The 24,725-nt window shown below is 37.4% G+C and overlaps 1 protein-coding gene across 3 annotated transcripts; it reads right to left on the reverse strand.

The window, feature by feature from the left end:
- Positions 1–259: 259 nt before the first annotated feature.
- Positions 260–24,707, reverse strand: LOC117216740 (peroxidase). 3 transcript variants are annotated; one of them, XM_033463703.1, is made up of 14 exons: positions 24,526–24,707; positions 12,987–13,114; positions 10,180–10,315; positions 9,886–10,079; positions 5,726–5,902; positions 5,001–5,197; positions 4,224–4,419; positions 2,768–2,965; positions 2,543–2,690; positions 2,260–2,416; positions 2,022–2,192; positions 1,349–1,547; positions 1,125–1,230; positions 260–1,050 (listed from the first exon to the last, which is right to left on the reverse strand). In XM_033463703.1, the coding sequence occupies exons 2-14, from the start codon at positions 13,108–13,110 to the stop codon at positions 945–947; spliced, it is 2,109 nt and encodes a 702-aa protein (XP_033319594.1). In that variant the 5' UTR covers positions 13,111–13,114; positions 24,526–24,707; the 3' UTR covers positions 260–944. The 3 variants fall into 3 exon arrangements, with proteins under 3 accessions (XP_033319594.1, XP_033319595.1, XP_033319596.1); XM_033463704.1 differs by lacking the exon at positions 24,526–24,707 and adding an exon at positions 24,179–24,299; XM_033463705.1 differs by lacking the exon at positions 24,526–24,707 and adding an exon at positions 22,798–22,986.
- Between the last annotated feature and the right edge of the window lie 18 nt (positions 24,708–24,725).

The raw sequence follows: 24,725 nt of genomic DNA on the forward strand, positions 1-24,725 counted from the left end.
TTTTCTAAATTGTTTCTTTTCTAACAGTCTATGACATTCTAATAAAAATCTACTCGACATACATAATTTACGATGTACATATTATATCCACATTCGTTTTATTATAAATACACTAATAATAAGACAATTATGAAAATCGTAACATTATATGTTACAAAATTTCATGTATACAAATTTTTCACGGAATCAACAAACAATTAGTACCTTTTTTCTGAACTGAAAAAATAGTTGAAATAACGAACTATGTCAAGTTTTTTTTTTTTTTTTTGGAAGCTATCTTCATCTTAAGTTTAATCTCTTATCTATCGCCGATACCGATATTTGTATCATATCGTAAATTGTTTCAGCGATTACGAATGGGAACCACCGATATTACACGACATGTCAATTCATTACTTGCAAAAATTATTGGAAAATGTCGATCTGCCTGCGATTTCAAACACGTAAGATCACGCATATTTTTCCCCCCATTGCAATTTTGTCATCTGTTATATCGGATTAAATTTAGCTGAAAAGTTACATATAGGGGAAGCACGAATTTTTTTCACTTAAAAAAATGTGTAAGTGTTCAGTTTGGTATAGTAGACAGTAACGTGCTGTATCTACGAGTAAACGCATTATCAACGCTAAATAACGTAATAAAAAATTGTAGGCACCGTGTTCCACGCTATACATTTAAAATATATCTTTTCCCTTATGAACCGTTGATTTCTTTAATTTTCCGATTTTTTGAAAATATCGAAGCTCGAACTAAATTAAAAAAAGTAATGCATTTTATTAATAGGACGTAAGGCACAACTTGTATGATTACATAAACTTTTACAAATTTACGTTAACTATCGATAATACTTCAGGCGTATGTGTATCGTTTAAATAGTGTTCAACGGATTGATATTTGGTAATACGAAAATTATTCCGTGGAAACTGTTAATCATTCCTATTTTTTAAAATGGGGGTATGGTGTATTTTTGATTTGCCAGTTCCGGGGCGTAATCCTTCCACAGCGAAAGATCTACCGACGGAATGTTGTCGCAAATCGTGATAGGATTACTGAAATTAATGAAAAGACTTATTGGATGGGGGCAGTTACGAGGCGTATCGTGATATAGAAATAGAAAACTTACGATGCAGATACTTGCTGGAAGCCTCTTAGTTGCATGCTTGTGATGTGATCGCCGTTATCGCAGAATAATCTTGATATACTGGCCTTTCGAATCTCGTTCAATTGCTCTGCAAAAGCATACAAGTCGCACACTTGTAAGTCTTTGAAAAATCTTTTTCTCAAAATTGAGAATCTTTATCTATTAGCTGCGAAATAGTGAAGTTGACGAGAACATGAAACATTTACCTATAGTGAACGCTGATTGGTGGTCACCTCTTTCGTACCAATAACGATCACCCACTCGTGTTTTATAGAATTGTCTGGTAAGGATACACAAGAACGTAGGACCGGAAAGTGTACCCGGCACATGTTCTTCCAATGATCCTCCGACAGTCAGTTCGACGTCATCAGGACTGGGATACAATTCAGACAACTTTGCCACGTTCTATGAATAGAGAAATTATCGTATATATTTGTTACGTGATAATATCATTCCAATATCAATTCACAATGATAATTGTATCATCGTGACTCTTTATTAGAATTTATCACGGCTTCGTTATATAATACGTGTAATTCATCGTGAACTTCTGCCCTATTACGCGATAGAAATGCAAAGAAAAATAGCGTGAAATCCTACTATGAACTGTGTAACAAATAAATTATCTTGGATCTTGATTTTAGTTATAGCTGTTCTCTGTAAGACTGAACAAATGATGTTGCACGATTGTTTCGCAATTCCGGTAGTCTCGTTAAAATATACTTATTCCGATGAGAAGCGAACACACGTTTATTTCATCTGCAAACAACGAATATTTCCTACATTTCCATCTAATATTTGCGTTTCATCGTATTTCGGAAGTTTCGAGCCAAACTTATTGGCAATTTTGGATCTTCTCTTTGGAAAATATGTACCTACCGAGGGAGAAATATAATCTGTGAAGTCAGTAAAGTATTTCGCTCTGGGTAGACCGCAGTATTCGCGGTAGCTGTTGTATGACGCGAGGCCGTGATCGCGATCCCTCTGAATATCTGTTGCGCGAAGGTCAGATCCCAGTGGTCTGTCGTTTCTGAATAAGAATTCCGTGATCTGAAATATGTGGAAGTTGAAAGGTTTGACTTATCTTGATCGAGATTCGTTTAAACGTTTCATGTACCTCCGCGTCAAAGAATTGATCGCTGGCTTTTTCTGGCTGATAAGACATGCCTCTTGTCAAATCGTCCATATTGTCGCATTCCTCGATAATTCCTGGTCTGTTGAAGTGATCGCTCAGTCTCAAGGCATCGTTTGAAAATCGCTGCTCGTTCACCAAGCTGAGATTCGCGAAACGAGTAAAACAAAATTTTCTTCTTAATCTTGTTCGCTTTCCAATGAATTTATTTTGTTCCAATCCGATTGGAATATCGTTATACTAACTGTGATAATACTACCGAACTTACTTGAGGTAGCCGGCGATAAGGGAATGGAAATATCTAAAAGCTGCGTTCGAATGTTCGTTCAGAACACTTGGATTTACATTTTTATCATAGTCGTTTACATAGCCCTTGGTGTTGTATAAAATCTTATTACCATACGTGGCCTGAATGCCTAGATACGCGATATTTACGTAATATTAATTATCGAATAAACAGATATTTATTAATGTAACGAACATGTAACGTTACCTAAAAATATTGGCAACCATTCGTAATAGGAAATGTGTTGATGTTCTGCAATTACAATACGCCGCGCCTCTTGGAATATCGTCTCATCCGTCCAATGTGGATTTAAACGAGCTAAAGCATCAGCGACGCGATTATGCTCCCTAAGCAGTATTATTTGCAAAATAGTCAGCTGGGGATTCTGATTAACTCGCGTGTCTCCTGAAATAAAAATCGAATCGTTCGTTAATAACGAATAACGAAGATACATGAAACACGTCTGGCATGTTATTAACTACAAGCGGAATGTTTTAATACGCGTTGAGTCACGACCCAAAGGAAATAATACAATAACAGGGCAAAGAGGATAAATAAAAATTTCAAATCTTCTAATTATAGCGTTCTTTGGCTAATATCAAACAATAGCATTTTCGAAAACGACTTATATAAGAAATACATACTGCAGTTACCACTTATGAAACCAATTTAACAAGGAAATCTTTGTTTTAGAAAGAACAGCATGTCAATGTAGTGCAATACAGTTATCACCTAAAAGAAGAATTTTAAATAACTATAAATGCTTATGTTCGTCTAACAAAAATGTCAAACGCGATAAAGAAAGGGTATATTTAATTGCAAAAAAAAATGGATTTAAAGAATGTAATAAATAATCAACGGTGCCAATTACACCGTACAGCTGTCTAGGAAAATATTTTACTCAAGTAACAAGAACCACTTTCACTAACATCATATTGATAGTTATGAATTATGAACTCATAAACGCTGGTAATCCCAAGATAATTAATTACATCTGCACTTTAATTATTAAATGCGATATACTAGATTTTCAAGATAACAAGTTTACTATCGAGCTATGTATGTAATATTTTTTCTTTCATTAACCAATGCCCACTTAATAATTAGTGGCTATAAATTTCTTTATCTCGGAAAGGTATCTTTTAATCAGAACGTTGCCTCGTATAACGCTGTCGCTCAAAACTTGGCCATTAGTCAATGCTTAACGGTACTTGACGTATTAAAGATTATGTTTAATGGTCAGTGAGACAACCTGTTCGAGTAGTTAACAGTTTTAGTGCATAAGCAAATGATAAGACGAGCGACACGTGAGCGTTCAGGTTGAATATGAAATTACCCGAGTACAACGTGTCATTGAACGTGATAACAAAATGTTAATGAATTTTATTCTTATATTACACAATTAACGCTATCGACCATTTTACATCTTAATCGCTACGAGAAAATAATTATTATAATCATTTGTTATTTGTTGTACAGACATCGGTATAATATGACCATTAAGCGTTTTAATTGAAAGCTGTCAGTGATTTTTTAATGAAAATAATTTCTTCGTTTTGTGATAACCGATTGCGTGCCGATTTCTTGTCTATTAGTCATGGACATTCGATCGCAAATATTCATTGCGATCGTATTGCCGCAGCCTGATTTCGTCAATGCTTACCAGCCTGATAGCAAATTTCGTTAGGATCGGTAGTTTCACAAAGCTGGCTCTTGTTGGTTGCCATAGGTGGCCATTCTCTGTTGCGTCGTATCTCGACGTTCATGCGGCCGCCGACACCGGCTCGCAGACTAGTCGCCAGCTGATCACTGGATCCATAAACCAGAGAGAGGTCCAAGAAATGCGTTACGACGGTTAACTGAAAGATTTATTTTACGACATTCTGAAATTCCACGGGGGACCGAGTAGAACGCGCGCTTGAAGAAAAGAATTAAAACGAGTTTTCTGAGAAAAGAAGTTTAAAGTTTCTTTAACCAAACGTTACAGCCGCTGTGGTCGGATAAATTAAAAAAATTGCAATTTCGAGGTTCGTGAGTTTAGAGGAATTTATTATTTTTTTTTTTTTAAGACAAACTTGATTTTAATCCAAAAATTAGTTTCCCTCTTCTTTCATTTTTCGTTTCTTCAATTCCTGTATCCTTAATCAGATACATATCGTATTACGCTTGAATCATCGACAGTAGAATCAAAATAATTTGTAGACCGTGAATGATAGTGTGGCACGGTGTATCGGTAATCGATAGAATGATTGATACGTCCGTTCGAGTAGACAACTAACGCTTTCGTATTTATGTTTATGCGAACTGATTATGTTTCTCAATATTTTCACGAATCGAACACGTCGTTTTGTATTCCCGAGGATTACTCTCGATTTCCGCGGATGAGGTAATAAATGAAGCAACGAACCACCAGACCTATCAAGTGTAAGAAATAGCAAACCTGTTCTGCTGGTTTGTATCGAGATGCACAACTGCGGTCAAGGTCGGTTGTACTACGAACGAAGTTGAGACATCTTATATTGGCCTTGCTGTAGGTGGGATCGTCGTAAGGTATAATTATGGGATAGCATTGACCGTGAAGCAACAACGGGTCTACCAATTGGCCATCCTCGGTACAGCATTGCGTGGTGTGTGGTTCTGTTGCATAAAAGTTCGTTAAAAGTAAGGCAATTGGATATCGATAAGGTCGACATAATTTTGAAATATTCTATTAATATTTCCTATACGTAAAAAAGCTACTATGAAAAACGTGTGGTGATAAAAAATTTTTAATATTTTTCCTGTACGATACTTCTCGGCTTATTCCCGTCCTTTTTCTTTTTGCGATTTAACCGTGCGTTAATATCAGAACGCAATTTAGTCGCAATGTTTTAGATTAGGCGCCTACGTACGCTTTTAAATGTCGGAAAGCACTCTATCGAAATGTAACGTTTAACTTGAAACCAGTTTTAAGAACGATTCAATAAGCCGTGATCTATCGCCGATTAATCGATACCTTTGCTTGATAATTAACATTTAAATGTTCGTTTCAATCACACGGGCTGGATTAATCGCGCGCTAACTAGAATTTTATTTCAATGACTGAAGTTTCAGCGAGGTAAAAGCAAACATAGAAATGAAAAGTGGACTTATGACGAGAAGAGATGATAGAAAGTTGAAATTTACTTGATTGAGTAGTTCCGTCGATCATAGCCATGTCGTGAGTAATAATTTGTCCCCATTGCATCGCTACCAGCGTCCATACGTGATCATCGATATCGACTTTGGGAAATAACGTATAGCTAACCAATCGAGAAAGTGGTAATTCTGCTCCAGTTACTGATTTCGTGGGCGATCGTATTCCTGCATAAATTAAACGTTTAATAGCGACTATGGTATAGTAACAGAAAGCGCACGAAGGTGATATATGTATGCGTGTAATACGAATTCCTTGCTTTTGGGATTTCATTCGATTCGTATCGTTGGCAAAATCGAACGCAAGCTTCGTCGCATTAGCTTTCACGTAATTTTTAATTGACAAACATTCTCGATATTTTGCGTCCAATTTCTGTCAATGTATTTCTATGTAGACTTTCTTGCCTCTAGTCGTTATTTCTTTCGCGATACTCGATATCCTCTTTTAACTAACGTTCTTCAAACCTCGTACCACGTATGTAATCTTACAAATAAATATAAGTTTGAAAAACAATAATAGAGAAAAGAAGGGCAACGCAAGACGGGGAGGAACGACGAGAAGGAAGCACAGGGAATGGAATATAATAGAGTGGATAAGAGGAGAAGTAGATATACAGGGTGGTTGGTAACTGGTGGTACAAGCGGAAAGGGGGTGATTCTACGCGAAAAAAGAAGTCGAAAATATAGAATAAAAATTTTCCGTATAACGGATCTCACCGTAGATCGTTGTCTCGGTGGAAAAATTAAAAAAAATGTTAGGGAAGTGATACATTTACACTGTACATGAGAGTGTGTGTGTAAGGGTTAGAGGGCGTCAAGGACTCAGTGGAGACAAAAGACTGTTGCCAGATGTTAGAAGAATCTAGGCTAGTCGGTTGGCAACCAGCGTGCGTGCAAGACGTTCTTAGAGAGGAATATAGATGTATAACTGTTGTATGGGAAATATAGTCAATAATTTGTATTCCCAAATCCTCGAATTTCCTTAACAAAAAAGAAATTTTTTATTCTATATTTTCGACTTCTTCTTTCGCGTAGAATCACCCCCTTTCCGTTTGTACCACCAGTTACCAACCACCCTGTATAAGAAGCGAAATAGGCATAAGAGATGTGAAACCGAAAGTTCGTCCAAAGCCGAAAGGCACGGACTAAGCAATAACAAATAATAATAATAATAATAAATATAAGTTTGAAGAATATAAAAGTTTAATAACTATAATAAAGTTAGATAAACCTAAGGACTCACGAACGTGTATTTACGAGCGTGTCGTAACTAGCAGGTGTCGCGAATACTTTTTCATTTAGACACGAACGATCGTAAAACACTGTGACTTAATTAGTCGCTTCGGCGTGGATAACACAGATCGCACACATTCTAATTCCGTTTTGGAAAGTCGAACAATTGCAAAACTTGTTTATCGCGAAATCGCGGTGTTCACCAACGATTGTGTAATAAAGCGGGATGCGGTCCATTCGTCATTCTTGCATTGGTATTTCCACCACATCACGATTTGATATTTCCTTGTACAGTTATTTCCCCATCCACCAGCCGAGAATGTTAAAACTGTCGTCGTAAAGGTTAATATCGTTATCCTATATGATATTCTTAAGCAATTTTATCGGATTAGCGTGTAAGAAACGTCGTCCCTGCGAAGCTTAAATTTTACGAAATAGCACGCTGATCGTTAAATTCTCTCCTTCGATCAACGGCTACTAAACGATTAATAATTACGATAGAATGAGGAATTGCTACGATACAGGAGTATCGAATCCTAGCGATCTGTCCATAACGGAAATAACAACTTGATTTTGATGGAAAGAGTCGGCGGCACGTGGTAGTTTTCACGTAACAAAAATGTGATAGGGCTATAAATTAGATACGATACGAATCTAATTTCCTGTTACATAAATTTCACTTGGATGTTTAGTTAAAATATTTCATCACGCGGATAGATAAGGCAGTAAGCATTTATTCGACTGTCGAAAATGAAAGGGTAGCGATAAAAGTGTATGAAAGTTTCATACGTTCGTGCGTATCGATATACGTTGTAAAGTTTATAAACGAGAAGGAGAACTAGTTCCTACTTAAGCGTACCAATCACATTTGCTGCGTTTATATCGTTGAAATCGAAACAAGCTTGTGTGAAAGTCGCTATTTGTCATGGGAGACGTCGTTAAACGTCAACCGTAGGAACAACAGGAAATTTCATTGCCCATGTACCGAATTATGCGTATAAAAAAGAAAGAAATTCCATAATGCAATGCGATATTTCCATTTTTGATAGAAGCAAACTATATCACGTGGTTTATGTTCGACACGCTACTAATTCGTCGTATTCGACGATAATGACAGGTTTACAGCTGAATTCTGTAATGAAGATAATTACTACAGGCAAAGTGTCAACGTTGTTGTTATTACACTATACAAAATTATTTGTTTACAATTCTCAATGAGAGTTGATTGTGAAATACATCCAAATAAAAAAAAAAAAACTATACAAAATTAGAGCCTGTTTTCACTTGCCCTGATCAATGGTACAATCAATCAATGGAAGCAATAACAACATTTTTTTTCATGAAACAATGTTTTTTTTTTTTAAGGATAAAAATAATCAACGCCTAATAATCCAATTTATTATAGAAGTTTGTTAATTCCGTCGATAACGTGCAACAATCTCGAAATCGAAGCAAAAACTAAATAATAAATAAGTTGTTTTCGATTTTATCTCGGTTTATTTACATTCATGCCAATGCTATACCATAGAACTATATGCTATAATTTTGCAAGAAAATATTAGAAAACAGTATAAGCACGTTACATAGTTGGACTTTTTACTTTTTGCGTCATGCTCGTTTCTACATATAAAAAAGTGCACTTATCTGAAATCTCACCTTCCATATCCGAGCAATCGCTAGTGAATTTGTTTACCTGTCCGAACGCGTTATTTGTAGAATAATCGAGGTTGCCAAGTATAATACGGGTTTGTTTCTTCATAAATCTTGCTAGAAGGTAATCCTGACGTAATTGATTCAAATTAATATCGAAATAACGATATTACTCCAGATTCTGTAGGTGTCTGGTATCAAAGATTACTATGACTATGCGGATCAAGTTCAAATGGCTGATGGAATTCGGATCGTAATTTCCTATTTCCTTTTTTTTTTTTTTATCTTCATACGCGATAAAAATCTATTCACGGAAGGATATCGTTGATCCGAGGAAATCGCAGATTTTGTATCACGATCCACGTCGGCATGGAATAATTTCGTTGAGTCTTTTGGTCGTTTCGTTACAAAGCGAAGTGAAGCATGACCGCTGGAAGGAATCGTACCGATCGACGTCAGTTTCGAAAAAAATTGCCGAGAATTTGCCTCGACTCCCAAGTTCTGCGAAGCATTACGTCGATGGAAATCAAGTAGCACGATATTTCGACGATTTAATCATCAGGAAGTTGTACGATTCTCCGAATTGTATTTTCATTTGTACCTCGTCAACTATATACTTACGTAATTCTGTCATATTTTTGTGTGCGTGAGAAAGTATCTTAAAAGCGTAAACACAAAGGAAAGGAACGCACGAGAAGAGATATTTAGCAAAAGACAACTTACGTAACGTAATTGGTTAAAAAATGTGACAGAAGAAGGTGTTTCAATTTCGTCGAAACCTTCTCACAGTCGTCAGGGATCTTTTTATTTGGAACACGCCTTACCACGTTTAACAGGGGAAATCGACGAACAGTGGAGGAAAAAGCGTTCGTTATGGTAGCGTAATAAGCGGATCGTCGCGAATAATTGTTCGTAGTTATTAAGTAAAATGTTGACTGACGGCGTGCGTCAGAACGAATTAAATCGAGCTGTAGACAGTGAAAGTGACGTTCGCTGAATTTTATATCGATTACGGAAGTACATTTTTTTCTCTATAAATCAGGGAAACAGCGATACAAACGATTGAATAACGCATAAATATAAACGGGCGAAAGGCGCGTTTAAATTTAATCTAACGGTTCGTTCAACGATTTTATCCGATGTTACGTGTCATATATCTTTTTCGTTTTTATAAAGCGCACGAAATCGCGACGCGAAGAATTTAACGAAGACAAATAGCTGGAACGAAGAAGTGGAATCGTTGCGAGTTAAATCTCATTCGTTCTTACCATCTCCGTAATTTGGTGGCAATAGCCGGCCGTATCTCGTGTTTGCCATACCCCACGTGGGATTCCTTAGATTGTTGCAAGAGCCATCGTACGTTCGATATCTCGCTTTTTCGCAAACGCGCGGGAAAGCATCTCCGCACCTGATCTCTCGATGAATATCAAACGTCGTGTTTCGCCCAATGTCGAACGATACGCTTAAATCGTACGGATAAAGTTACTCTTACGCCAACAAAACACGAACTTAGTTCCATTTATACGCATACTATAGTCGTTAACGATCTGTTTGATACGTACCTACTCTGTGGGAAACTAGAGGAATATATATGGGAAGAATAAGGAAATGAATCATACGCATTTTCAAAACCGTTCGTGTAACTAAAGGTGTAGGTTGTTTCCGATCCTTCCAAATCCGACAGTTTCTCCTTGTTTCCTGAAAGAAAGATGAGATACCGATTAGAAATTGAATTGGCTAATACGTAGGTTACGTGACTCTGTAGATCCCTGGATTTTATTTTTCATGACTACTTTAAACTAGTTAACGCGATCCATTTGGATTTAACATTAATTAGTACGTTACGTAAACCTCGACTGTAGCGTTAGTTGATTTTACACGATACAGCGAGACACGAAAATTGTCTGCGTACCGCCGTTACGTGCACTTGCTTCAAGAATTCCTTCCAAAATAAGAAAGGAGAAAATGGAAATATTATAACACGTTAAACACCCGCGTTCGCGTACCGTGTGAGTTGCCGATTGCCAGTGACCCGCGGCATTTGCCGGAAGTACAATTTTCAATAAAGAGATCAAGATATTTTCCGATACGATCGAGATAAACGCACAGAATCGAACGATCGTTCCGCGATGATTTTACTTGGCAGTTTCAGCCATATCTAGATCGAGAACACGAATTTTACATTAGCCAATACGTATCATGCGCGTTCTATATTCGCCAGTGTTTCTAGTCCATTCAACGCTATAATGCCTAATTAATACTCTGGTTGATATAGCCCTATTGATCAATTAATATCCTGTGCATTGGCCATCTCTGTGTTGATCTGAGAGCGTGTTGTAATTAAATCGTGCCTTTCGATCCGCTAACTTGTTTCCCAGCTCGTTTACCCGGAACCTCGGTAACCAGTGCGTAACAGTGATCATTCTAATCAGGATAAAGGGATTTATTAATACCAGCTTTATCGTGTTCTTCGCATATCCACATGTATCAGGTGTAGGTAATCCCGTTTTCTCACGATCAAGATGCCACACATGGATCAGCGTTCGATTTCTACCTATTTCTACTTACTCCGATGTATGCAAGTACTTGTTCGATGACTGGCGGATTTCTTACGCGTTTATCTCGCGCATAACATCGAGCCGGCAACTTGCGCTATATGGAAAATCGTAGGGATTCAATGTCGACGTAATAGATCGTGAAACACGCTCGTTGCTACGGCCCGATGCCTTTCACCGCTTTTAGCCGCAACGATAAATGTTATACCAACGAGACAGATCTTATCGATGCTGGCGCAGCCAACTCGGCAAATGAACGAACCTAGTCAACTGCGTACGTTGACTATAGGGCACTTGCTAAACTCTTGGCCGAATTTGAATTTCAATCAGCGCAGCAAGTATCGCTTTGGACGCTGGCCAAATTGCTCGCGCCCTGTTATTTACACCGTTGTGGATGCTGCACCGCTGTCCCGTGTCCCGGCAACGGTTTTGTAAGTAGCGTTTTGATTTGTCAGCAGCGAGTCGCGTGAATCTGCTCCTCCGCTGGTAATATCGAGTTACGCGTTAAGGATATCGCGACGTAAATATTATAGGAACGATACTTTCGCTTGTGACCACAGAAAAGGTTTCTCGAAAAAAATTACCGATATTCCGGCATACTGCGATACTTAAGGAGACAATCGTTTTCTATCCGGCCAGCGGTTTCTTGTTTTTAACTTCCACTTGTTGCACAATGAACACGTTGCCCTAGTTCCTTTCGCTGCATGATCTTATCCTTTGCCTTGATTTATCAACGCTTTGATTGCCGTTCGAGAAAGCAGACGCAATGTACGAAGAAAACGCCTAACGTTTTAAAGGAACGCGTACAAGCGTGTCGTTTTTCCCCTCATTCTTCCCGTGTTCCTGTCCCTTGGCCCGATTCACGATGTCGCTTTAATTGATTATTAGGAAAAGCTGAAACCTCGCAGAGACGTAAAAACACGCTGAGCATTGCGAAACGCGCATAAATGTTTAGCATGTATCTAATATTCCAAGAAGTAGAATGTCGCTTCATTAGGCAGACACGCCATATAATTTGCCTGACCATATACGTATTATGAATTGCGGTCAATTTAAGTATAAGTATACGTTACGATAAATTTGGGTTAATTCCGATATCGATCCAGGTTTTTTCTTTGCGCTGTACGCGTGCTCTTGATTATCGGTATTTTATTCGAAAGTATCACGGACCAAGTATCGATTAGTTATCGAATAACCATTCGACGCAGCAGGAATTTGTATTAGCATCTACATACGAATGCCGTTATTAATGTTTGCAATGTTATGTAGCGTATAATATATTCGATGTTTTCTTCATTTTCTACTCTCTTATTGCCTTTGTCGATAATATTTCAGCTTGATATTATTATTTTAAAGAATTTTTTGCAAACAAGTTAATTTGATTTAACAAGATTTCCTATATTTTTTTTTTTAATCTCAATGCCTGATTATTTGCTACTTGCTAGTAATTCTTTCTCTACCTTTGTTCCGGGAAATATAAGAAATTAATGCATAAAAGAAAATGCTTGGCATTGCGAAGCACGTGCACTCAAGTGTTTAGTTTCTTTTGTCAGTTTAGAATTCCTATCGTTTAATGTACAACACTTGGTTGTAATAAATAGCACGTGGTTTTTAAATATTTGAAAGTGTCGATAAAACGTCGTGTCAATTTGTAGTAACTCGTGAAAGGATTGCAGCGCAAATATAGGTTTACGATGCTAAATTGCGCTCATTGTGCGTCTAAAAAGTGACTATCGTTTGAGTTATTACGATCGCAAGCTGGTGATTTTAAATAGTTGAGATAATGTCGCGAGAACTGTATCGAAGAGCCTTACCTGTATTTTCTGAGAATTTCTCATCTCCGGACGTGATATTCTTGCCATTCACTACGCTTGCTTCTTTTGTTACTAACAGAACGAGGAAAGTTGTTACAGTCCGCCATTCTCTTCGTCCCTTCATGTTTCTGAAATATAGGTCGAGATCGTATTAAGAAATTAAGTAACTGGAAGCTGAAAAATATGAAAAATTTCCATCAATTAATATACTCGTTCAAAGTATCTCTTAATTCTCAACTATGTAGTAAATAAAATAATATCTAAGTAATCTAAACTTTTATCGAACATCGATATGATCAAACGATAAACGAGATATCGAATTTCCTCTACGAACCTTGGTTATTTTCGAGGCAACTGGTTTAAGACAAGCTTAGTTGATAGTTTTCAACAGGATTCGGTACGGTTGCGGTGGAAAAACGCTGTCTGAATATAAGCGGAACGTTCTACTTTCAGGATAGCAAGATGCTTATACGTATACTTAGATATACACATAAATGTATTTCTTTACTTTATCTTTCTACGTTTGTTTAACAAATATTTTTCCAGTTTTACCAGCTACAGCATGAACGACACGACTGAAACGGAATAATAAAATCTACTCTTTTCAAAGAATTGAATAATAAATTATGACAGCGTCGATATTTCGACATGCATCATATATATATACATATATAAAAGTTGAATTTCTTGAATGGAGAAATCATTAATATTACACGATTAAAATGTACGAAAATTTAATAGACCTATAAGGAATATTTATAGCGTTTGAATCGTTTTATTCAAAACGGTAAACGCTTTTCATAAATATTAAAAGATACAGACGTTACTCTTGTTCAACATTATTTTCACCTGTCTCGTGAAATGTGGTTTTTAAAAGTTTACGTCGCGTTCCTCTCAGTTATTTCAGATCCGATTCGCTACTGAATGCATGCTATTTCAATGCGCTTATCTCGCCTTATACATACTTCTTTTATTAATAAAAAGAAAAAGACACCTTCGAAGGTAACGCGTGTAGTGCCTGAGACGCGTTTAGGTGCATCTTGTCGCGAATATATGCGTTCCAGACGTACGTTCAAATCATGCACGATACTATCCCTTGCATGTAAATAAGTAAGCCAATTACACTTTGCATGATCTTGCATATTCTCATGCCATTCTATGAAACCGTAGTAGTTTCCCATTTTTTTTTTTTTTTTTTTTTGAAAATCGAACATTTAGAAATTGCTGCTGGATTGTTGTAGGATTGCCGTTCAAGTACGTAGGAAGAGTAATCCGAATGTGCATGTTAATGTACGTAGAGACTGACTTAAATTGCTGCGAAATAAAATAAACGACGAATTGTGAAATTTGTCAATAATTAAAATTTTCTTCCAAGCTTTTATCCAATCTGTAAGTACCACGCGAAATAACTTGAGAGATTTTTAACGTAGTCGTATTTTATGTCACGTATCTATATGAGGTTGGAAAACTGGTTTCATTAATATTGTAATATATCTCAGTTTACGTGACGGAAATAATTACGAGATTTCAACCTACTAACCAACTGAATATGTATCCTAATTACGGATACACGCGCTTACATTGTTTACGTTTCTGAAAAAGATATAATATATCGCTATATCCAATTAGAGCTCTTTTATCATCCAAATCTACGGAATAGAATTTTAGAATTCCTTTGTAATTTGAAAAATATTTCGTTCGTTAATTCTTATGTATTGACATTCTTATAAATATCATTCTTAATATCGCGTAACTTTATAACGCAAAAACGTCGGATTTTCTTTCTTCAACGATATCCTTCGATGGACGAGTGAAAATTTTTCTCAATCGCCACAGTTTGGACAAACACGATTTGCTACTCAAATATCACACGTATATTTACGTGTTTTATTACAATCAATTATATTGCACACCAATGAATCACGATAACGCGTATTTGGAAAACGAACGATATACAGCTTATGATACTGGATGTAACAGCAAGAACAAGATCGTATATATCGGATATACGTTTAGGTATAATCATTCTCTGTTAGGCTTCCTACATTCAAGAAGAGACCTCTTTCTCTCTCTATTTTTCTCTCTGTGTATTATATTAGGTTGTCGAAGAAGTTTCTTTCCTTTTATAAGGAAATAATAGACGCACAATGTTTTTTCTTTTATATTAGTTTATTGAATTATGCACGAACGTAAGAATAGAAATAGAAAGAAATGGATCATACCTACTTCGATAAAATAATATAAAACAGAAATTGTCGTTTATCTATTATCAGCTGATGAAGCGAAAGAAACTTTTCGGACAACCTAATACTTAGCACGCGACGAAAATACCGACCGATTCTCTATTCTCGCTTTCATATTGAGCACTTTTCTATCGAAACAAAGTTGCGTAGCTGACCAATTTTGCAGTGACGGTGCACGAGAAACTCGGCAGCTTGTGCGCAACGTGCCGCGAACGCCTTCCGGTTGCATGTCACCAATTTTTTCGTGAATTTCTATCGGAACGTTCGTATATCTTTCGATTGTACAAATGTATTCGATTGGTTTGAAGCTGCAAATTTAAAAGCCTGTAATCTAATATCATTCCCATCGATTTGGATACCGAAACTAGCGAGGATGGTCATCATAGAGCGACTACAAATGAGGAGAAAAATTTCATTTGATTATGTGTAATTGATCGCGTTACTGTACATTTTACAGGAAATGCGAAGCTGTATTACGTCAATAATGATCGCAGAGTGGAGTACAAATCATTAGGATTTAAAGGAGTTTTTTATAATTTTCTACAATTTGTATAATTTAAAAGAAAAGACGGAAGAGGTAACAACTGAAGAGATCTCCGCTATAGGAATTCCCTGGTTCTTTTTGTTGACTCACTGTTTTGGCAATGCCATGCCGAAGCGAAACCTGTTCTCCATTTATGGAACTCGATCGTTACGGGTTTCTTTTTTTTTCTAATTGTTTTTTCTAATCGATTTGCCGTCTGATTGATGAAACCAGAGGTGAACTGACAAGGTAATTGCGACCAGGTAATTTGTATCACGCAACTGGACACGCTAAATTACTGCAGTTGATTCGTAATCCGACTTACTGTTTCTACGATGAGAAATGCCGCCTCAATTTGTTTGTCCAGACTTCGGAAGGCACCGCGAAGTTGCACTACTAAAACGAACGACGGCGGTAACGTCATTATGAAAATTATGCAGGAAAACATTTGCCGAGTCAGAAGTCGGAACGAAATCGAAGCGTGAAACGTCCCCGAGGATTGTGAAGCATTGCCAAAGAAAAGAAACGCGATGCTCTTACGTGGAAAAACGATGAATCGTTCGTTGCATTTATTATCGGATAAATCGCGTGAATTTGACTCGTTAAATTATGTTTGCGCGCAACGCTCCAACTTTGTAACGCGATCGTTGATAAATTACGTGACTTCGTCGGAGTCAACGTACGTTACTTTGTGCAGCAACTGCGTCTAAGACATAAGCACAAACCATGTCCAACCTGTGTGCAAATACTTGGTACGTTTCATCGACTAACAGAGTTACGGCAAAAAAGAAAAACATTTTCTGCTAATTCATAAATATATCAAGCATATTGTAAATTGGTTACGTTTTAAATCAGCGTCGCGAAAGATAAATCTTCGACTTAACTGTAGAAGCACGACGCTGCCACGCGCGCCGGCAAATTCCACTTTCTTCGCTCGCTTTTCCGCGAGGAAATTTGCCACGCGTTTTCACGCTAATTAACAGCTCAACAGTTATGAAGTTGCATTCGGCGTAATTGCGTGATTACGTAAAGCGATTTCCATTGCCGTGAAGGTTACGAGTTTCACGCCTATTATCATCGTGTTTCAATCAATGTCGTATTCGTGATTCGGCAACGTCCGGCCGTGGAACATGTAAATGTAGTATTTTTCACGATTCGTGAATTTTTCCGAATCGTTCTAACTTTCTGATTAATTAACGTCGCAACGATACGAAACAGGAAGGCAGAATAAGAAAGCCGATCGCTGATTCACTGTTTCCGTCCACTGGCATTGTGCAATCGCTTTATCGATATCCTCGGAGGAAGTCACGAAATCCTCGAGTACTTTTGACTTATTCAGAAGCAAAAGGAAGTGGACTGTTAAGGCAAGAGAACCATTTTCCGAGGTATACACGTATTGTGGAAAGTCGGCGGCATACCGTAGAATCTTTGATACGAAAAGTGGGATAAAAGCTGAAAGGAGTCTTTTGAAATTGTGCAAAGCATCGCGATGAGACGCAAATTCTTCAGCCGTTGCGAACGTATCGTGCGCAACGTAATGCTGTCATTTAAAAATTCCAAGATTTAATAATTCGTCGATGGTTTCGATAGCGTGAATTTTTCAAATACCATATTACGTTCCGATGGTAGAAACAGAAACGATGACTTGCTGGAAAGGATGTTGCGCGAAATAGGCCTGTGATGTTAAAAATTTGCATCGAGGCGATGTGGTTTCTTAATCGTCTACCTAAAAGGGATTGCAAAATTGAGGAGTTCCATGTGTGTTAGAAACTTTGTATGAATTGGCAACCTTGTAATATTAATATCTCTGTTATTGAAATAAATTATTGTAATTATTATAATTGGAATAAATTATAATAAATTGTTTAAGGATGAAGGACGCGAATCGGTGTCCTCGACTCGTGATCTAACTCTTCCACGAAGAATATAAACGTTTTCATTAGGTAGAAGGTAAATACAATTTGAAAGATAAAGTACGAAAAGTTGGAGTAAATTAAAAGTAAGAGCGATTTTTCCTTCGAAGCTTCTTCCGCATTGCAAAATAGTACGTTTATCTGATAATAGAGTAATCTCGAACGAACTACTCGCTCGACGCGCATAGAGTAGTACGAGTTCCTAAGTGAAATGAAAAGTATTCTTTTCCACGAAGATTTACAAGCAATTTTCCTGCCACCAACAATTATACTTAACTCTTGCATTATCAAGAGTTACAACTATTGCTTCTGATAAACGCGTCACGCAAATTCACGCGATGAAGATTAATTGCATAACCTTAATTTTGCATTCATCGATCAAACGAAAGTCTCTGTTCTCTATCTGTTGCGATAAGAGAGACTACTCTCGCGAAAGAATTAACAATTTGATCATTTCTGGCTGCCAGCGACTTTACGATTATCAGTTGATTACGCAATAGTAAAGCTAAATTCCTTTCTTATCTCTCAATGATAACGCTTCGTATTATTATTATTATTATTATTATTATTATTATTATTATTATATATCGGAGCTTTAATCGCTTGAAAGTATCGCAAAGAGTTGTCGATTCTCTTCGTACAGGGCAAAATACAAAATCTCGTCTTCGACAACCTACGCTTTCTAACAGATGTTCGACGAATCGAAACTTTACACTTGCAGGTGTAAAAATCTTCGGACAATCCACTGCTGGTTATCCATTTAATCGAGAAGATAATTAAAAGATCCGATCTCGTGGCTTGTCTGCCCGAAACCATGCAACTAATTATATACTTGTCGTTATGAGCAATTACATTCGCCTACCAGCCAGCTCACCGCAACATCGACCTGTTTGCTCGAATAAAAGCATTCAACAGCTCGTGTAACGATGAAACGACTAATTACAGGTCGTCTTATTGTTAATTGATCCACATCGACTACGCGATTATTACGAGGTATAAGTACGCTTGTTTTCGTTTATCGTTTAATTACAAAATTCAGAAGAAAAAGCAAGCTAGGAGCTGGCCATTTCCCACTCAGATTTAATCTCGCAATGTCCATCAACGAAGACCAACGAGAAGGTAGCGACCAAATGAAAATCCAGATATCATTTGCGCCACGCCTATACGACCAACAACCAACGACGGTAAAATTGAAGAGCGCTCGTATTTTTACGTATCGATCAGTTTCCATTGTTACGAACGAGTTTTGCCGATAACATAAACGAGTCTGGTTTCAAAACCGCGATAAACGGCAAATGATGTCTGATGGCAGATCGAGGATCCACCTGGTGAATTTTCTGCGGTCGGAAATCAGAATGGGGTTCTTCGATGAGAAACGAGGTATCCATCACTGATACGCGATACGTGGCGCGATTTGTGTCCCAGTTTTTTTTTCCTTTCTGCTGGAAATTTCACGATTTCCCGTCCGTGTGACACTTAATTACGAAAGGATGTAATTACAAGTTGACAAACTATCGATGGCAACCGTTGTCACCGATCGTACCTGTTCTTTTCGGGTGGTTACACGTCCTCAGCTCGAAGCTCTTACTTAAGCTGGAAATGGATGTAAGTTGCGATTTAATTGCTTGGTGTCCGCAGTCCTGCTGTTTGTCGCTTTGCGTCTTTGCGTCAGTATCGAATAATTTTGAAACAGAGAGCTGAAATTGAACGTAATAGCCGACCGTTCTTTCTAAGTTCTGACGCGTTATTTATTTAACGATCGTTGAAACGTCCGTGAACAAAGTCAGGATTTTTGAAATAGAAATACCATCGTAATTTCCAAAAGTCACAATTCTCGCAGCTATGTGGCTGTCGCGTTTTTATATTAGACTATTACTCATTCGACTCTTGCAAAATTTCTACTCGAATCGAATCTCGGCATTAGTATGAATCATCGATGGTTAATTTCACCTTCGAAGGAGGCGCTCTGACGATTCATAATATTGGATTTTGTTTTCGATCGTCTGCTAACTGATTCTTAGAACTCCGGAATAGTCGTAACAGCTATTACAGAAAATGTAAATTATGTAAAGTTCGCGTAATCGCTTCTTGAAATTCGCCGTACATAATTTAGTCTCATCGTTTAAAGGCTAACAACTTTCACACTCGATCGGCCACCTTCGAAAAACGAGACATATGTATAATAGAGCACGAATATCATTGGTCGTTCACGTGTAACATCCCGGAACTAACGTGAATTATCAAAGCATTTTCAAAAACAACTTTCACGGAGGCTCGACCTTCGTATCGTACGGAGAAAAGAACACGTTCTATGTTAATTTGAAAGCCGCTCTAGGAATAAAATTCTAAAATCAACACGAGGTACTGTCGCTAGAAAACCAATAGTTTCTTTTATAGAAAGACTAATCTCCTGTCAAATCCTATTAACTACGCTTACGACACCGAAACTAATAGAAAAATGATTAAAACGTACGCGTACTATTGCGTAAATATTTTCACAATAACTTTATACCTATTTCGTCACAATATCGTTCGAACAACAGTCAACGAGCAGAACGAGCAAGACGCGTGTCCAGACGGTGAACGTGGAATTTCCTTAATGACAACTGCTCTGCGAAGATCATAGAAATGCTAATTCGCTGGTATAATAGGAAGAGAAAGTAGAGATACGTTTGGCTATAACTTCGACCACAGAAAATGAAGTGCAATCCTGTGGTTAATTATTTCACCTGTTTTTTACCTTTTGTTCTTTTTTACGATAATTATACAAACAGATGCGTAGGAAACTAATTTATGCGGTGCAAGTCCGTTGGACGAATCAGTGCTTTCCACTTGCTTCAAATAACTCAAACGCTAAATGTAAATTTAAGCCGAGTCGGATAGATAGCGACTAGTAGATTAAGCACGTAACTGGTAATTGCAAATTGGGAATTAGAAATTATTTATTTTTCCGCGAATCTTGCGCGTTGTTGGTAAAATGAAAAATATGAAAATACGATAAGCAAGAGTTCGTTGATACATTTGTATAATTGCAATCGTGATGGACATTATAATGAATAATAGACCAATGAAACGGAGTGGATACATATCAAAAGAGGGAAGCGATGAAAAGTAATTAATGTTCCAAGTACGTTCGGTATGACAGTTTGAAATATTATTCTTCAAGTAGTATTTTACGGAATTACATTTTCACGGGTATTCGTATTTCGGCGTAAACGTTTGTTCCTACTTAACGACAAATTTATTACGCAATTTTGGGTGCCCATTTGAAATAATATATATTCTCAGAAGAGTACAAATCCTTTGCTTGACTAATTAATTAATTCACGATAACAGTAATCTTCTTTATTCATCTGATATTGTTAGATTATATCCCATCAATTGAAATATTGATTTTGCAATTTTATGTAAATCAAATATATATATATACGCAGAAACTAGATGTTTAATTAAATCAGCCAACCCTAATGTTTTGATTGAAATTTGAAATTTTGATAGAAACATTTAATTACCATGTAAGAAATACGTTTGTAGTTGAGCGCGTTTCCTCTACGATTGCGATCATGAAACCGAACGATGCATTAAAAGTAGACATGCAACGAATCGACGCGACGCTAATTACAAGTGTAGGAAACGAATTACGAATGTTACACGAGTCATACAAATTTCCTATTATATGGTAACAAAAATTGGGCGGGACGTAGAATTATTGCGTACGCACAATCGCGTTTATTGTATTATAAATTGCCCTACACTCGTTGCTCGTTATGTTATATCTTATGAGCGGTAACACACGCTTAGGATTCAAGAAGCTTGAAACTTTCCGAGACCTTATTACAATGTTACGAGTTATACGAATCACAATTGACTCTTACGGTGTCATTTTCTAGAGTCGTCTTGTAAATTGATCGTTACACGAATATAAATAAATTGCGGAAGAAATTCGAATAGCTAGGAAAGAAATTACAACTCGGTATAACATGAGACTTACTTTTACAATTTTTCTAATATCCAATTCTCTTGGGGATATCGTTATTCTTGTATTTCACTTTTAAGAGAGAAGATAGGAAATAACCCGCTCAAAGAATAATTTGAGCAAATACGACTAAGGCGTCGAGTGGAATGCACTTATAGTTCAGCTTCGGCATTGTTTAACCTTTAATTGCTAGAATCTTGGCACGGTAGCTGCCGAAATGGCAAGTCCAAGGCGTTTTCTCTAGTATCAAGTATACACTCGGAACGAGAAGGTTCTTTTGCGCCGTTTCATCGGTCTTGCTTAACAAACGCGCTTACTAAACTCTGATAAAAATAAAGGCGAATGTCTGGAACGTTTTTCAAGTACACGAAATGCTGGAAGTAAAGAAAGAGTTTGTAACGTTTCATTGAACAGACGTATTACTTACGCGAGATCGAAGTTTCCAAGCTAAACAAATATTTCATTTGTGAGGTGGTTTCATTTATCTAGTGGTTGTTTACTTGAAATAAATAGGTCTTTGATTCAACACGTCTGATTTCACATTAGAAAGTAAATGACTGTAAATTTACCAGTCGTTCTGTGTTCCTTTCAATAGGTTGTCAGCTTCTTGTAATTATACGAGGTCGTGTGATGCAATAACACGGCAAGGATGAGGGAATCATTTACTAGGAAAAAAAAAGTAAATGTAAAATAAACCTGTCGCTTGACATTGTTGGGACGTTCTTAGGTTTTCCCTATTCACTCGAATCTTTGAAACGTTAGCAAGTAAAATTACTAAAAGTATAATAAATTAGAAAATAAGAGAGAAATCTGAATGAAAAGACGCGTATTACGTTCGAACGCCAGAAGGAAGGAAAGCTCTACCCTCTATTTCGAAAACAAGTAAATTCCACCTGATCGAAGCTTCCACTAAAAGATACGCAGACGAGAGATTTAATCGATCTTGAAAAGCAGTAGCGTAAAATCCACCGAAACGATCGATTTTATCCATCGTATTAGCAACTTTAATACTCGAGCGAGACAATTTGCAAAGGAAAAGTGGTCGCATCGGTATCGAAAGTCGAAATACTGTTTATTCACCGGTACAATGAATAATCGGTCGATCCGTACGGATCTGCGGTCGCGTAATTGACAGAAAATGAAACTTGAGACCCACCAGAAGATTTTTGGCTGCTCGAAAACACCGAACTTTCCAGGCCAGCTGGAACCTCGTTCGAGACGCACAAAATCGGTAATATTGGAGCGGAACTTCACTTCATACGCGGTTTCTGCCAATTCTCGGCCAATATTCCAAACACGTGTTGGCAGGACGACTGAACGAGTGCGAGATATGAGCCGAACTTTATAAATGGTGGGAGAAAGTGCAGGAGTTACGATCGTAGATCGGTAGGTACCCCACGCTGTCAAAAGCTCTCGGTCTACAAAGATTTTTAGCACCGCTCGAGCCGTATACCAGTCCAATGATTAATACTCGTGTTTAGAAAGGATCACAGTTTCTTGTGATATTATTTCTTAAATAGATCGCATTGTAAAAACGCTGAATAATGTAACGATTGACTTTTCGACTGCGCGCTATCGCTCGATTTTTGCCAGGATAAAGGCGCGGACCAAAGAATTCCTTCGTACCGCTTGTTCTTTGAACGTTCTTTTGTTCGTTACTTTTTTAGGCAAAAAAAAAGGTTCTACCAAGGCTGCCGAAAAATTGCCGACGTTAATTCAAGCAATGATATTTAAAACCGGTAGCTACTTGGAGAGGCGATTGTACGCTGTACGATCGTAATATGTTCCCGCCAATTTCAGTCATCGTTTGCAATAAATGTTTTACAATTACATTGTGAATGCTGTAAGAACTTACAAGCTTCGCGTTTTCAAAGGGTCAATCGATTAACTGCGGCGTAAGGGTTCGCTCGATCGATGATCACGTTTGGAGAAAAATCTTATCTAACTATCGTTGGAAAGATTACAATTTTGAAAATAAGATTATTCATATTTAACAGCGGAAATAGTAACTAAAATGTAAAACGAAAACTGATATAAATGTTACAGGTTTCGTACGCCCTCGACGCGCTGGCAGTGCATGGAAGGATATACGAGACACCTTAGGAGCATGTTAATTGGCAATTTCAGCCGGATATAAATTAATCAAAAGGTAGATTTTAAGGTGGATAAAAAAATGACGCTTTTGTTGACAAATATGCTCTACGACGATAATCGAAGCGAAGATTGCAACGATAACAGAGAAAACGCCGGGGTTACTGTGCGAAGGAGAAGTCGTATAATAACATTCCGTTTTAACAAGACGATAAACATATTTATCCGCGGAGAATCGTATAAAATTTTCTGTTATTGCGAAACGTGGAAATCCAGTCGACTGTATTGGAAATCTCTATTAAAGTATAATGGGGTTGTTTGTTACGCGGTTAGATCGGCACGATATATCAGAGAGAATCGTAAATTTAAAAAATGTCCAATGTATATGTATGCTCGATGTAAAATTCATACGTTCGTTATTTAATATGTGGTAAAGATGAACTCACCTTATTGTTCCCCTGTCGACTATGCTGAGAAAAAAAGACGCGATCGCTCGAGCAATTCCCTTTCGTCTTAGGATTTACTTCTTCTCGTATAAGAGCCGATATCCTCGCTTTAACAATTGAACGTAATAATAATCGATCTAAAGAGAAATTGAGGGAATAGAAACGAGCCGGTTGTAGAAACGACGTTCCTTCCACGCTTCTCATGTCCCGCGATTTCCACTTTTATGAAAATCGTTTTCGCTTTGAATCAATTTATAGTCCCTATACCAGTCGTAAACATATGCACGTGGTGGTGGTATTTTAGCGAGACAGAGATGCGATCGTAGCTCTCAGATATCCATACTTACCACTTCTCGTACGAACTGGCTACGGATTTTGGGAATTGACAGATCGTCCTTGATACGAACAAGCTCTCATGCGATAAACGATGGTTAGTATTGAGGCGTGTCTTGTGTGCCCGAGCACGTGAATATTTCGTTTGTAACTGATATCTCGATTCGTTGCAAGGATTTTAGTTTCACGTTGTATTAACACTCTGAATGAGTAA

This window comes from Bombus bifarius, unplaced genomic scaffold, assembly GCF_011952205.1.
Source record: "Bombus bifarius isolate JDL3187 unplaced genomic scaffold, Bbif_JDL3187 scf7180000007973, whole genome shotgun sequence".
NCBI classification, from domain to species: Eukaryota; Metazoa; Arthropoda; class Insecta; order Hymenoptera; family Apidae; genus Bombus; species Bombus bifarius.

Bases quoted from the DNA above. Each gene is read 5' to 3' on its own strand.
- LOC117216740 (XM_033463703.1), bottom strand. From the start codon at position 13,110: ATGAAGGGACGAAGAGAATGGCGGACTGTAACAACTTTCCTCGTTCTG. The intron at 10,316-12,986 runs GTAAGGCTCTTC...TCTTTCTTTCAG, and splicing joins GAAATTCTCAGAAAATACAG to GAAACAAGGAGAAACTGTCG. The intron at 5,198-5,725 runs GTAAATTTCAAC...TTTATGCAACAG, and splicing joins CGACGGAACTACTCAATCAA to AACCACACACCACGCAATGC.